The 18,031-nt window shown below is 36.7% G+C and overlaps 1 protein-coding gene across 5 annotated transcripts in view; it reads right to left on the bottom strand.

The window, feature by feature from the left end:
- Window positions 1–3,045: 3,045 nt before the first annotated feature.
- Window positions 3,046–18,031, bottom strand: part of ECI2 (enoyl-CoA delta isomerase 2) — a 28,975-nt gene continuing 13,989 nt past the window's right edge. For 4 of the 5 annotated variants that reach the window (XM_021534816.2, XM_021534835.3, XM_021534854.2 and 1 more), the window contains 9 exons: window positions 17,095–17,257; window positions 15,619–15,717; window positions 13,717–13,908; window positions 12,877–12,946; window positions 11,413–11,515; window positions 9,731–9,851; window positions 7,630–7,719; window positions 6,648–6,791; window positions 5,280–5,830 (listed from right to left, as the gene is read on the bottom strand). In XM_021534816.2, the coding sequence (XP_021390491.2) occupies window positions 5,675–5,830; window positions 6,648–6,791; window positions 7,630–7,719; window positions 9,731–9,851; window positions 11,413–11,515; window positions 12,877–12,946; window positions 13,717–13,908; window positions 15,619–15,717; window positions 17,095–17,257 (1,138 nt within the window). In that variant the 3' untranslated portion in view covers window positions 5,280–5,674. Of the gene's footprint in view, window positions 3,546–5,279; window positions 5,831–6,647; window positions 6,792–7,629; window positions 7,720–9,730; window positions 9,852–11,412; window positions 11,516–12,876; window positions 12,947–13,716; window positions 13,909–15,618; window positions 15,718–17,094; window positions 17,258–18,031 lie in introns of those variants that run through there. The other variant, XM_077785908.1, reaches the window with a different exon arrangement.

Here is an 18,031-nt window from a genome sequence, read left to right as displayed (position 1 = left end):
CAAAGACTGCAACTAATCCTGTGTAGGATTTGTTCCAGCCTCCCACAAGAAGGTGCACACGCACTTTATCTTCTCATTGTGCTAGAGCCAGGGGGAGGCTGAGGACCTTTTCTGTACTGTTCCTACTGGATTCACAACATGGTTTTGATTTTTCTAGAACAGTGATCACAGAACAAACACATAAACCTGGACATCAAAACATCTAGGCTTCTCCCCCTGTTTCCCAGCTGGCCCTCAGTGACAGAAATTTGGCTGTGGCAAAGCAGAGTCTTGTTTCAGAGTATGTGCTGCAATGTTATGAAATAAAAGCTATCCAAACGTCCGTAACACAGCTAGATGCCAGGCAAAATAAATAAATCAAAAATCACAAACCGTAGTTTGGTTTTGGTCTAAAAAGTGTTCTAGCTCCAATCTCATTTTTTGCATAACCATGAGCAGTCCAGTGATGAATACCCAATGATAATACACTATCCAGAAGAGAAAGTGTTATCAGGTTCTTTATCTGTAATAGGAATGATAGAAGGAAATTAAGCTTAAAAGGTCCAAAGGAAACTGTGGTTTGGTTTAAGTGATTTTGAATGCAAGGGGCAGGAGTTAAAAAAATGTTTAGTGGTTTCTTGGTTTAATATTCATCACAGAGGAAAAATATCTGCTTTTGCTGAGCACTCTTTAAGCCACTGGATTTCCACAGGGCTTTATGGAGTAGGGAAGGAGAGTGGCAGAAGCCCCCATCATGGTTCTCCCAGTTTCTAGTTGACTGAGCAGAGACAATCACACACAGATCCAGTGCTTTCCTGATTTACTACAGGAGAAGGCACAATTGTTACAAGATTGTCTTGTAAGACAAAATGTAATATCACAGATACTCTTCCTAAATCTTTTGAAATACAGTTTGCAAAACACATGCAAAAGCATATTGAAAAAACCTTCCAAAACCTGGCCATGCACTTTCTGCTAACTACAGCACGTAACAGCAAAACCTGTGACAATTCCCCTCTCCACCCCATTAGTATCACCTTTCTCTATGTTTTTCCAGCAAGAGCAAAGGGAGACCACATTCTCAGAGAGGAAAAACTATGAGGTAAGGGCAGGGTTTGGGAAAGGGAAATGTTTAATAGAAGAGGGATTTGAGTTCTTACTTCCTATTGCAGAATTTGTTTGTCCTAGATAGGTAGATTAGCAGGAACTCAATTTGAAACCTATCTTAGGTGTGCTAAAAAGTTAATCATTATTGAAATTGTTCTGAGGTAACAATTTTAGAGCAATTATATTAATTCTTAGGGGATCTAATTGAGCATTGATAGACAATAATTTAACTGTTAGTAGAATCATCAAAAGAAAATACAACAGTGGTAGTATGAGTGGAAATGTGCTTCTCTTCACTGAAATTCATCATTTCAGTTATGAACAATCCAGCTCATGAGTTACAAACATAATCAGCAAAAGCAGTAGCAGCAAATTCTGTGTGCTTTCCCAGGAAAAAGTGCATATAAAGATACACGCTATTACCACACTTGGACTTTTTAACAGAACCTCTTGTGATATGCAGGGAGTAATGGTTTTAAACTGAAGGGGTGAGCAGGTTTAGACTGGATATTAAGGCCAAAGTCTTTTACAATCAGGGTGGTGAAACACTGGAACAGGTTGCCCAGAGATGTGGGGGGTGCCCTATGTCTGGAAAATTCAAGGCAATATTAGATGGGGCTCTGAGCAACCTGATCTAGTCAAAGGTGTCCCTGCTCACTGCAGGGAGGTTGGAATTAGATTAGCCTTAAAGGTCCTTTCCAGCCCAAACTGTTCTGTAATTCCTGCAGATCCCAGTCTATGCCCTCTCACTTTGATAACCTGATGACTTGTTGTTGAGTGTTTCAGCCAATTCTACATCCCTACAACTATGATTTAATTTAGATTCCATTTCCTGATGTTGTTTATTGCAGCTGCATAGCAGAACAACACAAAATCCTTACTAAACTCAAATGACATTCACTGCTGTCCACTTACACACCAAGCAGGTCACACTAATGAAGGAAATTAGATCAATTTGATACAGTTTGTCCTTGACAGAATGTTTTGTTCTATTACTGTGGATTCCATTATACTTGAAGATTTTCTGATATTGTGTACTTACCTGTACCTTCTTTTACTTCTTTTACAATGGCAGAACTTGATAAAAAATTGGCATTCTGTACTTGTATCACAAAAGAACTGTAAAGTCACACATTTTCAAAAGATGAGGACTAATGGAACAATATTAGAATGTCAGAAGTTGGCTTTTGTTGCTCAGATGCTTTAGAAAGAAGTTTTAAAATGTTCCACAGTCATCACTTTAAATGTCATAATTAAATAGAACAACATTCAGCAGTGCTATAAGACAGTAAAAATATTCCTTCAATACAAATTGCAGCAACTTAGAAATTGTTTTGTTATCTTCTTTTAGGTATGTTGCTGCAAACTCCATGGATATTCTGTAAGTATATTAATTCCTGTTTTTTTAAGCTATGCAAATATTTTAGATTTTTAAATTAACATTCATTTCAATAAGTAAATAATTCCTTATTTCATATCTGTAAATTAGTTACACTACTTTTATCTGAAAGACAAAGTAAAAAATACATTTGCAATAGATATTTTACTAGCTGAAAAACATGAAACTCTACACATCACTAGATATTAATTAAGGTGAACACATTTCATATCCCTAATTATCGTGAAGGATACAAATTGGATATATCATTATTTGTGTATACATTCAGGGAAAACAAGGTAAGTAATTATTCAAAGTTCAGGTTGGAGTTCTCAATCAGCATAAATGTTTCCTATGAATTAGAATACATGGTGGACAAGAAATGTTTGAAATTGAAAGTATTTACATGGTTCTTGTAGTTCCAGGATCTTAACTAAATTGGCAGAGAAAGTCCAGTACCAATAAGAGACAAACAGCCAAGCAAAACCTCCCTTCCTGCTGTATCCTACTTTATCAATAACTAAAACCAACAATCAGACAGAGATTAATTATCTACTGAAGAAATTATACTAATAATGGGATTAATGATTTGTATATTTAGATATCTACAAGCATCTTTAGGATGCAACAGACTAACATGCTTGAGAGAAGACTCAAGACTTTTACTGGAACATACTGGTTTTTACCTCCCAAATGCCCTTCCTTAACTTTAATGCCAAAAAAATTGACATCAATTAATAAAAACATGTTAAGTGCTCCAATTAGAAAGTACATATACATAATTACCTGTTGATATTTAATTCCAGAGTGCTAACACATCTTTATGTGTGTTGCTCTCCCCTGTTTAGCCTGGGTGGGTGCCTATGACATGAACTACTCAATTTAACTTGATATAATTATTAAAACATTATTTTACCTGCTCAGAAACATTTGTCTTCTTCCAGGCATAAAATATTCATTCTATTTGATATTTAGAGTTAGCTAAAGTGATACCTAATTTATTTGGCCAACAAAGTTCACCTCTGTTACGTTACACTGATGCTCAGATAAACTCAAATTTAGCAAAAGGTCCACAAGAGTCCTGCAAAAAAAGAAAACCAATTTGAGATATAGTGCATGTGAAAACATTTCTCAGAAATTATCAACTTGCCTTTTTCCTTTGATCTTTTACTAGAAAACTTTAACATGCTACAAGTGCGTATTTTAGTTTCAGTGAGCTGAACTTGGCTTTTAACATACCTCACGTGATGGGTCTGCATGAACAAGATGGGAATTTTAGGAAGGGACAAAGATTTTGGGCTTCCTTTTTCTTCCCCAGATTTTACATGTTGCATTCTAAACCTATTCCAGCTACTTATGGCTAAAATGTATTGATACCAATTGATATTGACATTATGTATGTGTTATAGGCAATATAGAGTGCATTTTAATGTTTAGTTGCTTGCAAATTGAAGAAAAATAATCTTTGAAGAAAATCTTGCCAATGGAAACATTTTGCTTGATTTCTACAAGATTATATCATTATCTGTAAGTACCCAGGAAAGTTTCTAGGTGCAGGAAATCTTTCACTAATGACTATAGTTAAGTTTTTCATCATAAATTCTAACCTGTTTGGAAACTTCTATGTCCTTGTTCAGATCAGAGATCTATAACATTACCCTCATGGGAGTGTTTACATCCAGCTGGAACAAGGGAGAGGCACTTCAACACAGCACAGTCATTATGGATATTTGCTGTAAATTCAGTATTACAAACACAAAAGCTGGCTTCATAATGCAGCCTGAAAATACTGAACATATCAATTATAGGCAGAATTTTGTGGGTTCTGACAGACTTTGGATTTCTAATTGTTGATCTCAAATGTGTTTTTAGTCAAACAGGTGTTGTATTAGCAGTAACTATAATGAATATAATCAATGAATGTTGCAGGTCTAATCAGCGTAAGCTCAGAACACCTTATTTTCTGAAACTTGGTGCTGGAATCTTGCCTCTGGTATTCATGTGGTCCATTTGATTCTATACAAACACAGAGGCAGAGAGTAGGTGTGTGTATAACTGTGCCAAGCAGGACCTGAATCCTGTTGTACATTGCACCCCCATTAGGAAAATGGGCACCATCCAACAGCGATACCATGGAAGGGAACATTCAGGAACACTTATGTATTTCTCACAATCTAATTATCATAGATATAATTAATAAGTGACTATGTGTCAGGAGAAATGATCCAAAGCTGCTGCTTTGTTGCATGGAGTAAACAGAAAGTGTCTTAAGAGATTCATCAGACTTCACTGTTGTCAATACCAGACACCTATAAAATTTGTATAAATTATTAAAGATGCTAAGTTGAAACAAACATTTTGTGAACATAAGTTACGAACTTTCTAAGTGATCTGAGACACTGATTGAACTTTTCCAAAAGTTAACCAAAACCACACAGGAGGTAATGCTGATTTACTCTCATTACTCACAGAGAGCAGTGATTTATCTCCCATTGCTGTAAGAGGTATGCTGGCATCTACTGATCAAGGCATTCCTGTATCTGCTGTTTCATCCAACAATAGGTTATCACGGGCTGCATTTTCCCATGAGGAAAGCAAACACATCACACTTTTCCACAGAAAAGGTGTCATATGAAGCAATTAATGGAAAAATACACTGGGGATTAGACCCACAGAGCTCAAACAAACATCTTTTGAGTTGAATGTGAAGTCAAGTGAATGTTTTTTTGTAGGATTATTACATTAATAGGGCTTCCAGGAACTACTTGCCCTCTCACTCAGGATGTTTCACAGAAAGAAAAAGAATCACCACAACGGTAATTAAATATTTCTATTTATTTTTTCATTAATACAGTATTTCCTTCCCCCCAGACAAATAAAAAGAATCATTCATAAGATGCTTATTGAAGAGCTATAAAAACAGAGTGCTATAGAATCTCTTAAGAAAACAATCTGCTTTAGTATTATTCAGAAACATCACTGATGCCTACAGAATAATAAGCCTTTTTCCCCAACCTAAACCATAATGGATCCAAGGCACATAACAGTGTATTAATTTTGGGAACCAGGTTTAACCTAGTACTCAGAACAGAGATATATCACATGAAAAGGTGGTATTACTATTACTAATTACTATTTGAAGAGGAAGTTTATTAATGATGAGGACAGATCAAGCTACTGCCAGATGGTGAATTACCCTACTGGTGAAGATCAGAGTTTTGATTTCTTCTGGAAGAAGCTGACAATAGCATTTATACATTCATCAGACAACCACCTCTCCATCAGCACTTCACACTCTCTGCTGTTGACTGCATGGAGCTTCTCCTTTTCCATACTTCGTAATAGCTGCTTGGACACTGCCAAGGACTAGAGAACAAAGAGAGGAACATTAGGAAGCTAAGTTTTCTTTTCTATACTTTAGTGCTTCAGGAAATAATACAAAACCCACACTGGAATCCTAACCCAACTGCATTAACATCAGATCTCTTAGCTTTTAGTTAACCTTTTTGCTTGAATTATTTATTGCATTTAATTCCCTAGACTACTAATAAGGTGGAGAAAGTTCATGGGAAGCAAACCAGTAGTCCCCCAAGTACTCATAATCGGAGTAGTTGGGCAAAAGAAACAAAACCCATTCAACTGTCTGCAGTGTGAAATGCCACCCACATTATCAGCAGCTGGCACAACTGTCTCCTCCTGTCCAAGGAAACATAAGACCACCATGACTTAGTAGTCTTGCAAATCCTAAACTAGGAAGCAGGAACACTGAATTCAGCAAAAATTAAAGCCACACAGTGTCATCTTGAATACCCATAGTGCACACACTATAATAATATTGCAGAACCAGTGGTAAGAATCTTAAATATAAAATATTGCCAAAATAAAAGCCTAAAAGAAGCCACCTAAGGCACTCACAGATGCACTGCACAGGTGGATTAATCAGTTAATTTGTAAGGCTTTTCAGCCACTGCATCTCTGTGGACAGTGCACTGTCTTAGATGCAGAGTAGAAGAGAAGGATCTGACTCCCAGCAACAGAGGGCCAGATCTGTGCTTGAAGGAAAATATATTGAGCCTCATTATTTTGATTAAGGATAAAGTGAAACCAAGTGACAAGACAGGTTTGGCAGAAGAATTGGGAATTCTACAGGCTTACAAGGTGAAGAAAAATTAAAAATACTGACATTTTTGGGGAGGCTTGCATAAGCTTCTAATCTTGCCCAAACTTCCTTCTGAAAACTCCTGTCAGGGAAGACTTCAGTCACAAGTCCCTGGGCACAGGCTTCTGCTGCAGTCAGCTTTTTATTGAAAAGCAACATCTCACTTGCCTATATAAAAAAAGTAAAGTGTGATTTAACAAGACACAAGACATCAGTTATCTGACAGAGAAGCTGCATGCTTCCACATCACATTTGTTTTACTCTCTCGCTTGTTAATATCTGCCCTCTGAAAAGAACACAGAATAGATGATGATTATTATTACTGTAATTATTAAGGAACCTCCAGATACTGTCTACTTCAAAGGGTTTGCTCGAGCAGGGTACTCAGTCCCATCATCCAGGCCATACGGAAGAGGTTAAGCAAGTTTCATACCCAGAATCAACCTCTGGGCTTCATCACTAGGGACTGGCCTACAGTTCCTGCTGTTCACTAGGACTGTACATGTCTTTTTGAGCAGAGCTCCAAGGTTGCAATCTGAAATTACTGCATCATAAATGTGTTTGTTCACTTTTGCAGTGACTCCAGGATTTCTAGAACATGTACTGGCAGGCAGTGTCTCACTGAACAGACTAGTCTTGGTACTTGTATGCCTTGGTAGTTGCTCTGCTCTTTATAGATTTAAACCCCGCTCAAAAAAATACATTCTATTAGTGCATTAAATATAAGTATTTAAAACTACCCAGATTTTTTTCTGTAGGATATCAAAAGAAGCAAAAAGGATTTATGATCTATGCTGTTCTGAGAATAAAAAAAGATTCTGCTGTCTCTTAATTTTTCAGTTTTTTTACTTTTTTTTTTTTTCTTTTAATTATAAATTGGTTTCCTTATTTCTAGAATGGACGGAGAAATTAAGAGTATGGACAGAAGACCATTTTTGCTGTCACGGTCAGAGGATACCAACACACAAAGGTCAGATGATCCCACAGGCAGTGCAGACATTCTTACCTTGGCTAAGCCCATAATTTTTGGAAACAGGTAAGAGGAACATCCTTCTGGGCTCTGCCCAAGTTGACTAAATGGGCTGTGAAATGTAGCCTGGAAAAAAAAAAAAAGAACAAAATAAAGGAAACCTTAGATCAGAGCATGGAACTGAAGTACTAGGATTTCATTCTCATTTTAAATCTTCTACTGCAACAGAGTTCAGCAAACACATCTGACCTATCACCATAATAGCCTTCAAATACCATCTGGCAACATTGCTTCATTCCCTCAATGCACCCCAGAGCCAACTTCGTGTAACTCCATTCCCACATCCAACAACCCTTATTGATGAAGTTACATTAATTGAACAAAGCACTTAGAGAAACTAATGTTCATGCAAAATCTTTACAGAAAGGATGTTCATGCACATTTGCCTTAAACATTATTAAATACGTATTCCAAATAACTTAGGAGGCAAAAAGCATTTTTGCCTTTCTGAAGGCAAACCAAGTTTATTCTTCTGAAAAATTCAAGTCGCTGAATCTTTTTTCACCAAATTTTAAGCAAATCTAAAAAGAGCCTATGCCAGAAATGCAGCAAGGAGTCATACAAAATAATACCATAATTGCAAATCAGAACAGAACAGTGAACAATCTGTTAGAACAGAGAACAATCAACTTTGAGAGGGGTTCATGGTTAGATCCTATAGAAATCCTCCAAGAACTGTTACCAAGGGTTCAAGCAAAAGCTGCCCCAGTGCAGGTAGGAAGGTACCAGCAGACTCTAAATAATGAGCTTGCCATGGACTTTAAACACAAAGATGCAGAAAGTGAAAACTCTGTCAGATAGTAAGTATGCAACTCATATAATCATGCAGAGATTTTTAAAAAATACAAGGCAAAAAATAAGATGCATTTATCAATGATTATACATACAAAGTAAAAGTAAAAAAGAAGTTCAAGTACGAACTTCATTCAAGAAAGAAGGATACTGTTAATAGGACAAAACATTTCATGCATATTTGGATTAAATTTCAACTAAATCTAAACTAACTCATGGGTATAAGGAGATGATATGTTGACGGCAAGTGACTAGACTTCCAAATAGTCTTGATAAAATTGAGAGGTATGAGTAAGAAGATACTACTGATGGATAAGTTAAAGTTTGTTGGAAACAACTTGGTATGTAGAATGCAAATAGGGAAAAATGTTTTCCTGACAACTTTGCAGTAAGGGATCTAGGTGTTAGATCACAAGTATGTAAATCAAGTAACACAGTGGCATGTCAAATCAGAAATACAGCCTGCAGAATGTGGAGAAGTTTGTCTGCTCCATTTCACGTTTAGACAGACAAGAGCTGGAGTGATGTGCCGTACTTGTACCACTATGCTTAAAGAGACAGAGCAAATGAAAGAGTCCTGAGGAATATGACTGCAGCCCACATGAGGAAAGGCTGAACAAATGGCAGCTGTTCAGCTCAAAAAAAAAAGGAAAAAAATTGGGAAGATAAACCTGAGATATATCAAATAGGCTAAGTACACTGATGGCTAAAGTTATTCCAAGGGAGGATGCATATAGACTGTTCTTTAAACTAAGAAACAAGGAAAAATATGTTCACCCTGTAGCAACAAAAGATCAGATGAGAGGGGTGAAAGAGGGAGAAGCCAATATTTTTCTCGTAGAAAAAGAGATACATGGGCCATAATTAAATAAATCATACACATTATACAAACAGGATATATGTCAGGAGTGACAGCCATCAGTGATCTGTAATTAATTAGTTTAGCCAGTTACTGAACTTCCATTCCATAATATACTTTTGCTTTCCCCTTTCACACCTAAAAGGTGCCTTACAAACATAATTTCACAACAGCTTAGAAGAGGGGGTCTTAGAAAAGAGCCTCTAAGCTGGAGGCAGTAACTTCGTAACTACAGCACGAGAAATTCCATCCATGTTAACCACTGGCTGATGCACCCCTGTGCTGGTTACTAACATAGGTAGATGTTCCTTGATGTGATATACAAAGCCTTTAGAACTTTTCTTTCAGATTACCCCAAATCAAATAGTATTTAATACAGAAAGAGGCTTTAAGACTGTCTTGGGATAGGTCATGTAATGTACTTACCCTGTCAGAAGCATAGACAAGGTCACACAAAGCAAGGACTGTTACACAGATTCCAATAGCTGGGCCATTTACCACTGCAATCAGTGGTTTAGGAAAATCAATAAAATGACCCACAAAATCTCTAGAGAGAAAGGAAAACAGAAGATGCAAGATGTAAGAGATACACCTCAAGTGTTTTTCATCCAATATAAACAAATTGCAAAACACATAATTAGACACTGCATAACAAAACCAATAGGCTAAGTGGAAACTATGTAATGTATGTTTTTTGAGCCTTTCAGAAATGAATTGTGACAAAGTAATAACTATCTGAAATAGCTGCATTTCCTTAGCAACTAAGAATCAAACCTGTACATATCAGCAGAGCTTTCCTAGTTCCTATGATCAAGTTATGGAAGTTCTTTCCTCTTCAGCTACAGTTGCTGAATACAGCACACTGACAAGAGCCATCCATTCCAACTCCACCCATGGGACAGCAATTCCCTTCACAGACTGTTCTGCAGTGAAGCCCCAACAGGCACCAACACTGTAATGCTACCTCAACACAGAATTCCCTAGTGCTCTTCTGCACATGTTTGAGAAACAGCATTTTGTTTCATCTGACAGCTGCTTCTCCATCCAAGAGGTGCAAAATGCATTCTCAAAATAAAACATTTTCCCAAAGAGAACAGTGTTGCAATAACTCTATTTTTCTGGCATTTCTGTGGTTGTAGTGAAGCACTGTGCCTGTATAACAGTAAGAGCCCAACAAACACAGGCATCTCAGAAGTGCAAGGTTAAAGACCATAAAGCACATGAGATGCTGCATTGTGCTGAACACCCTGCAAAACACCACACCACAGGCAGGAACACTTGCCAAGTACCATTGAGTAACATCTTCACAACAGGATCACACTGCATCATTATCACTTTGAGGGGCAACTGTGATCCACAGACAGCTCACCTAAGTAAAAGCTGCAAAACTGAGTACTTCACTTGCAGTTCATCTTTAAAACATAAACCAAAACCACTGATTTTCCATGTATTTTAGCTTTTTCACCAATTGCAAGTGCCTAAGGAAACAATCCAATTTGCAAACATCTCTCAGATGCAATTATCACATACAGAAGTAAAAAAGAAAACAGAATCTGCTTAAGTAAGGGAAAAAAAACGAAGCAGACCCTCATGTGAGATGATATCCCTGATCTACTTGGTCTTAGCAAATAAATTCATTTAACAGGTGAATTAGAACTTAAACGTAAAACCAAGATCCGAGAATTACTCGGCAATTTTGGACAAGATTATTACACTTGTCTCTGTTCAAAGAAGTCTGCCAGTGAAGGTATTCTGGCATTTCCTGTTAGTATCCTGTTCCTGCTGGATATCAAAACCCCCACAGTTTTTTTCATATACAGTTAAAACAGTGTTTTTGTCATTATACCTGTATGTACTTTGGGGGACTAAACAAGGAAATCAAGTCTTTGGCATCACTGTACTTAAAAAGACTTCCAATATTAATCTATTTCATACAATTAATACCACTTCCTCCCACAGGATCTTTGTGTTTATGCACATGATGAGCCCACAGATACAGTCACCTAAATAGATGAATCTGGGTCTCCGCTTTGTTTTCTAACAATGCCTGCAAATTATATTTTTCCCATTACAGTAACTTATGTATATATGAAACCAAGATGTTCTACTTGAGTAATACTGCTCCATCTTTTGCCATCTTCTCCATTTCACCAGGCTGGACATTAGTGAAATTACTCAGATCATTTCCACTACTGTAGTAGTCTCCATTTCCTGCAGAAAACACATAAGAAAAAATGCACCAATGGTTTCTGAGTAGGAAAGAGAAGAGAAGCTTTCATTTATTACATTTATGAAAGAATTTCATCCCAAGTGTCTAATGACATTAATAAATTAGAGGGATTTTATCAAAATATATACAATATCTTAAAGGACATCTATAGTTTAAAAGTGTTTTGACTGTCAATTTGTTGAAAAAAAAATCAGTAAAAAGCCGAAGAATGCTAGCTGTGAAATATTTTATATGGAAAAATAATTTTTTTTTCTGTAACTGTCAGATAGAAAAAATATTTTATTTCTTTCCCTGCACACTTCCTTAGGGTTTATTGTTTCCTGTCAATTTGCAACTATTCAAACAATTAGATGTGAGAAACATTTTTTTTTAAACAGGAGAACGGACGCGCAAGTTGATGCATCTCCCTTCACCCTCATTCAAACTGATGAAGAAATCAAAAGTAGACAGAATAACCTATTTAACCTATTTAATATAATATTTTTAATGATCTATTGAGAAAAAGGAACAGTAGTCTAAGGATAAGACTGACAGCACTGCATTGACATCACTGTACCGGAAGATGGATTCTTCAGTAAGAAACAGATAAGCTGGTATTCAATGTATAAGTCAATTTGAGGGACCACCAAAAAAGCAAGAAGCATTTAAAAGCTGACTACTGCATGACTCAATTGCCTAAATCACCCTATGCTCCATGAGGACATTCACAGGATGGGACCTATTTTACATTGCAGTACTTTTATTCACTGTGTGAAAAGGAACAGAAAGGTTTTGCAGAAATGTTTGCTGTTGACTCACTACTATATAATGTGTTAGACTTTCCAGCTTCAACTGTGTGACTCGCCTTTCTTATCTTGTAAGGACTGTGGTGCACAGTCATTGCTACAGAAAGGAAATCCAGCATTCTGGGAATGGGAACCAGGTGTTGGTAAACACCAGTGGAGAAGAATTTGCAAGCAGTTACCTCAGCGTAAACATGTTCAAGCCCACATTCACCTTGAATTCACACTACTTAGCTGCCAGCCAAAACTCAAGTTTTGGCTAATTTCCTAAAAAGACACTTCTCTGCAATGAGGACGGGCCAGATGGGCAGCTATTCAAAAGTAATAAAGCCTTTAGGAGTATTCCATGTCCATCTTCTCAGCTGAGAAAGATGTTTTGATGTAACAGCAAGCTTGCTTAAGAATTTAAAACTCCAGCTTGAAGAAAATTTGCCAAAACACTTCAGAAAATCTTTGGCCTATAACAGAAGAAAGGATTTCCTCACTTAATTTTACCTTAGTCTAAACACAGGTAGGTATTTCATTGTCAGTTCTATACCTTGGTATAACATAAAACATACCAGTAATAACTGCTATGGTAGAATCATTTTTTCCAGCTTCTTCAAGCGCTTTGATAATTTCTCTGTACATCTGCATAAAAGGAAAATCAACAAAGTACAAATGTGATGCTGCAAAAGAACATAAAAATGAGATTGACACTGATCACAAGGAACTCAAGAAATAGATTAACTATGATCCTTTTAACTACTGAAAAATTTGTCATGCACAGAAAGTTTGCTATTAAATGTGAAGTACTTTGGACCATAAAGACACACGCTTGCAATACTGAAAATTTGCAGTGCAAATCTAAAGGACAAAATAAGGTTCTTTGGAAAAACAAGCACTGACATGAAACAGACAGTTTCAATACAGCAGTTTAAGTGGACAAAATAACATACTAAAGAATCAGCAGCAGTGGGGTGAAGACCCTGCTCTGGTATCTCTGAACCAGGATGATTGTGATGCTTCCAAGGATAGCCTTACTCATGAAGATAACTGTGGGAAACAGAAGATCACCTACACATCTGTGCAGCAGTACTGAGCCAAAGGCTACACAAAATGCTTTGTTATACTCAACACAGCAGTCAAATCTTGCATCCAAAATACAGGCCAGTCTTCCTGCAGTTTGCTATTTTAATTTAGTCTAGACCATAATCCTATATTAAGTTTGAAAGAAATCAAGAGACACAGGAAAACCTAATCTGTAAAATTTTAGCTGAATTTTGTACTGGCTTTCCTTAGGCTGTTGTTGGACCCCTCACAAGGGTCAGAACACCATGCTTCAGTCAGTTCTTTTGAACCTGTAGTTAGGACCCTTTAAAGATTAAAAATCATTAATCCTCCCAAGTTCATTTCTTTACCTGATGGTTGATGGCATTTTTCCTATCTGGTCGATTAAACATTATCTTTGTGATATTGTTTTTGGTAGTAACTATTAATGTTTCATAGCCATCGTGTCTGCCCTCTTCTGGTGAAGCCTCTTTCTTCTGGCTAGCAGATTCTGCAGAGACCAGACTTGAGATAAGTTCAGCATACTTCTGTCTGGCCTCATCCTGCAATAAAATTAAAGAAATTTTAAGATAAGGTAGAAAAAAAAAGAAGGAAAAAAAAGGAAAAAATACTTTTAAAAAGTAAGAAGAAAATAACACACACAAGATTATGAAAAGCTACAACTGAAATCAGTTACAGTACTAATAAAATGGGTACCTGGGTGGAGGAGGAGGGGAAGGTGACTGCTTTAGGACAAAAGAAAATTAAAATCTACATTATAACATATTCCATTCAGGGGGGAGAGGAGAGGAACATGTTGTATTTGAGCACTGCAGAAAATGCTTTAAGTCACCTTAAAGGCAGTAGCAATACATTCACAAAATGAAAGAGATGCTGGGATAATGACATTTATTTTGCTGGAAGAGTGCTCCCATCCATGATTAAGGTTAACAGAGAGACCTTTGTCATATTCCTAGCATTTACACATTTCTATGGATCCTTTGTTTCTGCTTTCCAGTCAGACATTTCTTCAACAAAAGTTTTTATTTTAGAATATGTGTTGCTGAAAATAAAATCACTGAAATGGATCTTATGGCATTTTAAAATTGCTTGAAGACAATAGTTTTCATTTAGCACTAACATGACACACAGAAGCCTAAGGAATCCTGTCTCCCTATTTCTAAAATAAGCAATGACTTAGAAGAATTTTAAGTACTTGGTTGTTACAACTTATTGGCTTGAAAGGATACTTTGCATACTTTGCACAGTTCTATAATCTATAATGATAGCACATGAAAATGTCTATCCACTCCCCACTCTAACTTGAGGAGCCAAATCTCTTCCTTAAGTATTTCTTGACTACTCCTAAAAGCTGCAGGGCCATCTCAAAAACAACCCTAAAACCCCAAACTAAACAAAAGATCAAAATGCACCCTAAAAATCTCAAAGGAGAACAATATCTTATATTCATGAGATTATGCAACCATGTTTTCTTTTAGAAAAAGGAAAATACAAACCCCCTCCTCTATATTAAAGAATCTTTTTGATTGAGCTCAGCAACTACTACTGAGCAGCAGGTCTAATGCAGCACTGACACAGATGATTTGAAAAGTTTGTTTCCTTCATTTAATAGCAGCTGAGATAACCTTCATTTAATAGCAGCTGTATGCAGTCAGACTTACTAAAGCCTGCATGAAAAAGGATTGCTTATGTATCTCTGCATCTTTATTCTCCCTGCTTGCTTCACTTGACTTCTCTAAAGGTTATGAAAGATAATAAAAATATCAAGATATATTGAGAAAGAAAGAATGAAGAGAGGCTCTCAATACACCATTTTTTTCTAGTCTTTTAGTCAACAGCATAAGAGACTGACTTTTTAAAATGGCAAAGTTATGAATATGCTGAATTCAGAGATTTGTGTTTTGTTGTAAGAACAGAGAAGCTCAATCAATTTTTCTTAAGGAGAAGAGCAAAATGGACCACAATGCAAAAAACCACTATTTTAATTGGAAGTCACCACGTAAGATCTCTTACACAGATACAAGCTGGCAGTAATAATGTAGAACTAGGCTTACACACTAAAAAAAAAAAATCTCAAAAAAAGTGAAGCAGTGAAGTGATTGAGGAATATAGTAGCAAACATTTTAAAGGCTGAAGCAGAGATGCTCAACTAGCATGCAATATTTTTAGTCATCAGCCACTCACTTAAAGACCAGGCACTTCAAGGTAGAGTAATCCACAAAGTATCTAAGTGAAATTATGAGTTTTGTCACCTGAGACAAATTGCCAAGAGAGTTCCATGCATCCCATTTGGCTTTCTTGACAAAGTCCAGCATACCTGGTTTTGGAGCCTTGCAGGGACCTTCAGTAGCCTGAAAAGAGAGAGAAACAGGCTTATTTAAAACCTTTGATTAAAGTTCAGATGATTTGGTAGAAAAGATGATGACTGTTCTGAATACTTATCTGATCAGGATACAGAATTCAACTCAGAGAGACGAATACTGTTTGGACAATATTCTGACAGTTCACATACTGTGAGGTTTTCAGTGTCTGCTATTTCTAATACTGTATTGGGCTTCCAGAAGCACCTGATCAACATGAGAGACTGCTTTCCAAAACACCATGCATGTTAAGTTCTCCTGCTGTAAAAACTGTGAAAATTTTATACTTACAAAGAATGTTAAAGATTTGTTAGGATTTGTTAGATGTGTGAAGAGACCTTTGAATAGGAACTATTAATTTGGGTCTTACTTTGAAGTTGGCCTGGCTAAGAGAAAGGGCATTAACTGGAAGAGTCTGACCTATCCTGAAGTATTCTATGATCAGTTTTCCTGAAGAAAAATAAACTATTGGAAATAAATATTTCAAGTGGGAGTAAAGAAAGAGAGAAAGAGAGAAAGAGAGAGAGAAAGAGAGAGAGAAAGAGAGAGAGAAAGAGAGAGAGAAAGAGAGAGAGAAAGAGAGAGAGAAAGAGAGAAAGAGAAAGAGAGAAAGAGAGAATACATTTATGAGCTCACTATTATTAATCGATAAAGCTACCTGGAACCATCAGCTATCTTTAAGGCTTTTTAAAATGAGTTACTGATTGCCTTCCTCAACATAACAAGCCTGTACTGAACCTGCAGTCAAACCTGATCCACAAATACTTCCTGAAATATCAATACAAGCCCTGCTGTGGACATAAAGCTATTTCTGCAAAGGTCTCCTTTTATGCTGTAGTAAAGAATAACCTTCACTCCAACTTTGGAGGAAAAGTTCCTTGAATTCAAAATAAACAAACAAAAAACCCCAAAACAAACAATGACCATACTAAAATAAAAGAGAGGAATAATCCCCAGAAATCAACTTCCAAATGTCAAAACCATTATATAATAGGCCCAGATGTCTATAGATACGAGAAATTTAAGAGGGAAGCATTCAGCCTACACTTTTTTTCCTAGACATAAGGCATTTCCAAAGTTGAATCAAAATTATTATATGGAAGACATCACACAATGGATGCAATTTTGCTTTAGTTATTTGAATAAAGGTTTCTAGTCAAAGCATGAAAAAAAACAGGTTTGGCTTCCTTCAGAATTTAGGCATTTTAAGGGGCTGACATTTCAGGAACACAATTTGAGCATGTAAAATGAAGAGCCTGTTAACACACAATACATTTGAACAGTCTGTATTTTAAATAAATTTTACAAGCCCATCCCCTCAGGTTATAAATGCTCCTTACCAAAAAAAATAAGTCAAGTCATGCCTACCTGTTTAAACAGGGCATAGAGTTTCAACTTAGTTTCATTCCCAGGATCCTTTTTCAAAAGCTTCAGCTGTTCTTGAGCCTTCTGGAAGTCCTCCTGGCTGACCTGCATGGTGGCTGCAGTCATATGAAGGTCATTCGCTGGAACACGAGCAGCTTGTGTTGGCCTGGGAGTAAGTGGGAGAAAAAAATCCCATTACTTGATTTTTGTGAAAGACTATAGAGGAGAAACAAATACACTGCTTTTTAAGACATTTAAAGTAAATGTGAAATGTTACATACAACACTAATCAAAACAACAACAGCAAGATATTAAAAGTCACAAGCAAGTTGCTTTAGAAGTTTGCTATTGCTGTGATATAATTAACCTTCGGAAATTATTATTTTTTATTAATTATTGAAATCTCATTCCCTTGCACTCAGCACCTTGAATAATGCATTCAGTTCTGGGCCCTTTGCTACAAGATGGACACTTTGGTGCTGGAATGTGTCCAAAGAAGGGAAAAAAGCTGGCAAAGGGTCTGGGGCACAAATCCTATGAGAAGCAACTGAGGGAGCTGGAGTTTTTTAGCCTCGAGGAAAGAATGCTCAAACGGACCTTGTAGCTTTCTTCAACTGCCTGAAAGGAGGCTGTAGGTGGGTGGGAGTTATTCTCTTCTCACAAGTAACAGCTGACAGGATGAGAGGGAACAGCTTCAATTTGCACCAGCAGAAGTTTAGATTGGCAAAGAAAATGCTCCTAATATCTAGATGGGTGGTCAGACATTGGAAGAGGCTGCCCAGGGAGTCACCATGCCAGGAGGTATTTAAAAGATATGTCTATGTGACATCTGGTGACATTGTTTATTGGTGGACTTAGCAGTACTGGGTTAATAGTTGGATTTGATAATCTCAAAGGCCTTTTCCAACCTAAATAGTTCTATGATTAGCAGCTTTATACA

The sequence above is a fragment of the Lonchura striata genome, chromosome 1 (genome assembly GCF_046129695.1).
Source record: "Lonchura striata isolate bLonStr1 chromosome 1, bLonStr1.mat, whole genome shotgun sequence".
NCBI classification, from domain to species: Eukaryota; Metazoa; Chordata; class Aves; order Passeriformes; family Estrildidae; genus Lonchura; species Lonchura striata.
Note: the sequence above shows the minus strand (reverse complement) of the source record. Positions and strands in the feature narration are given on the sequence as shown.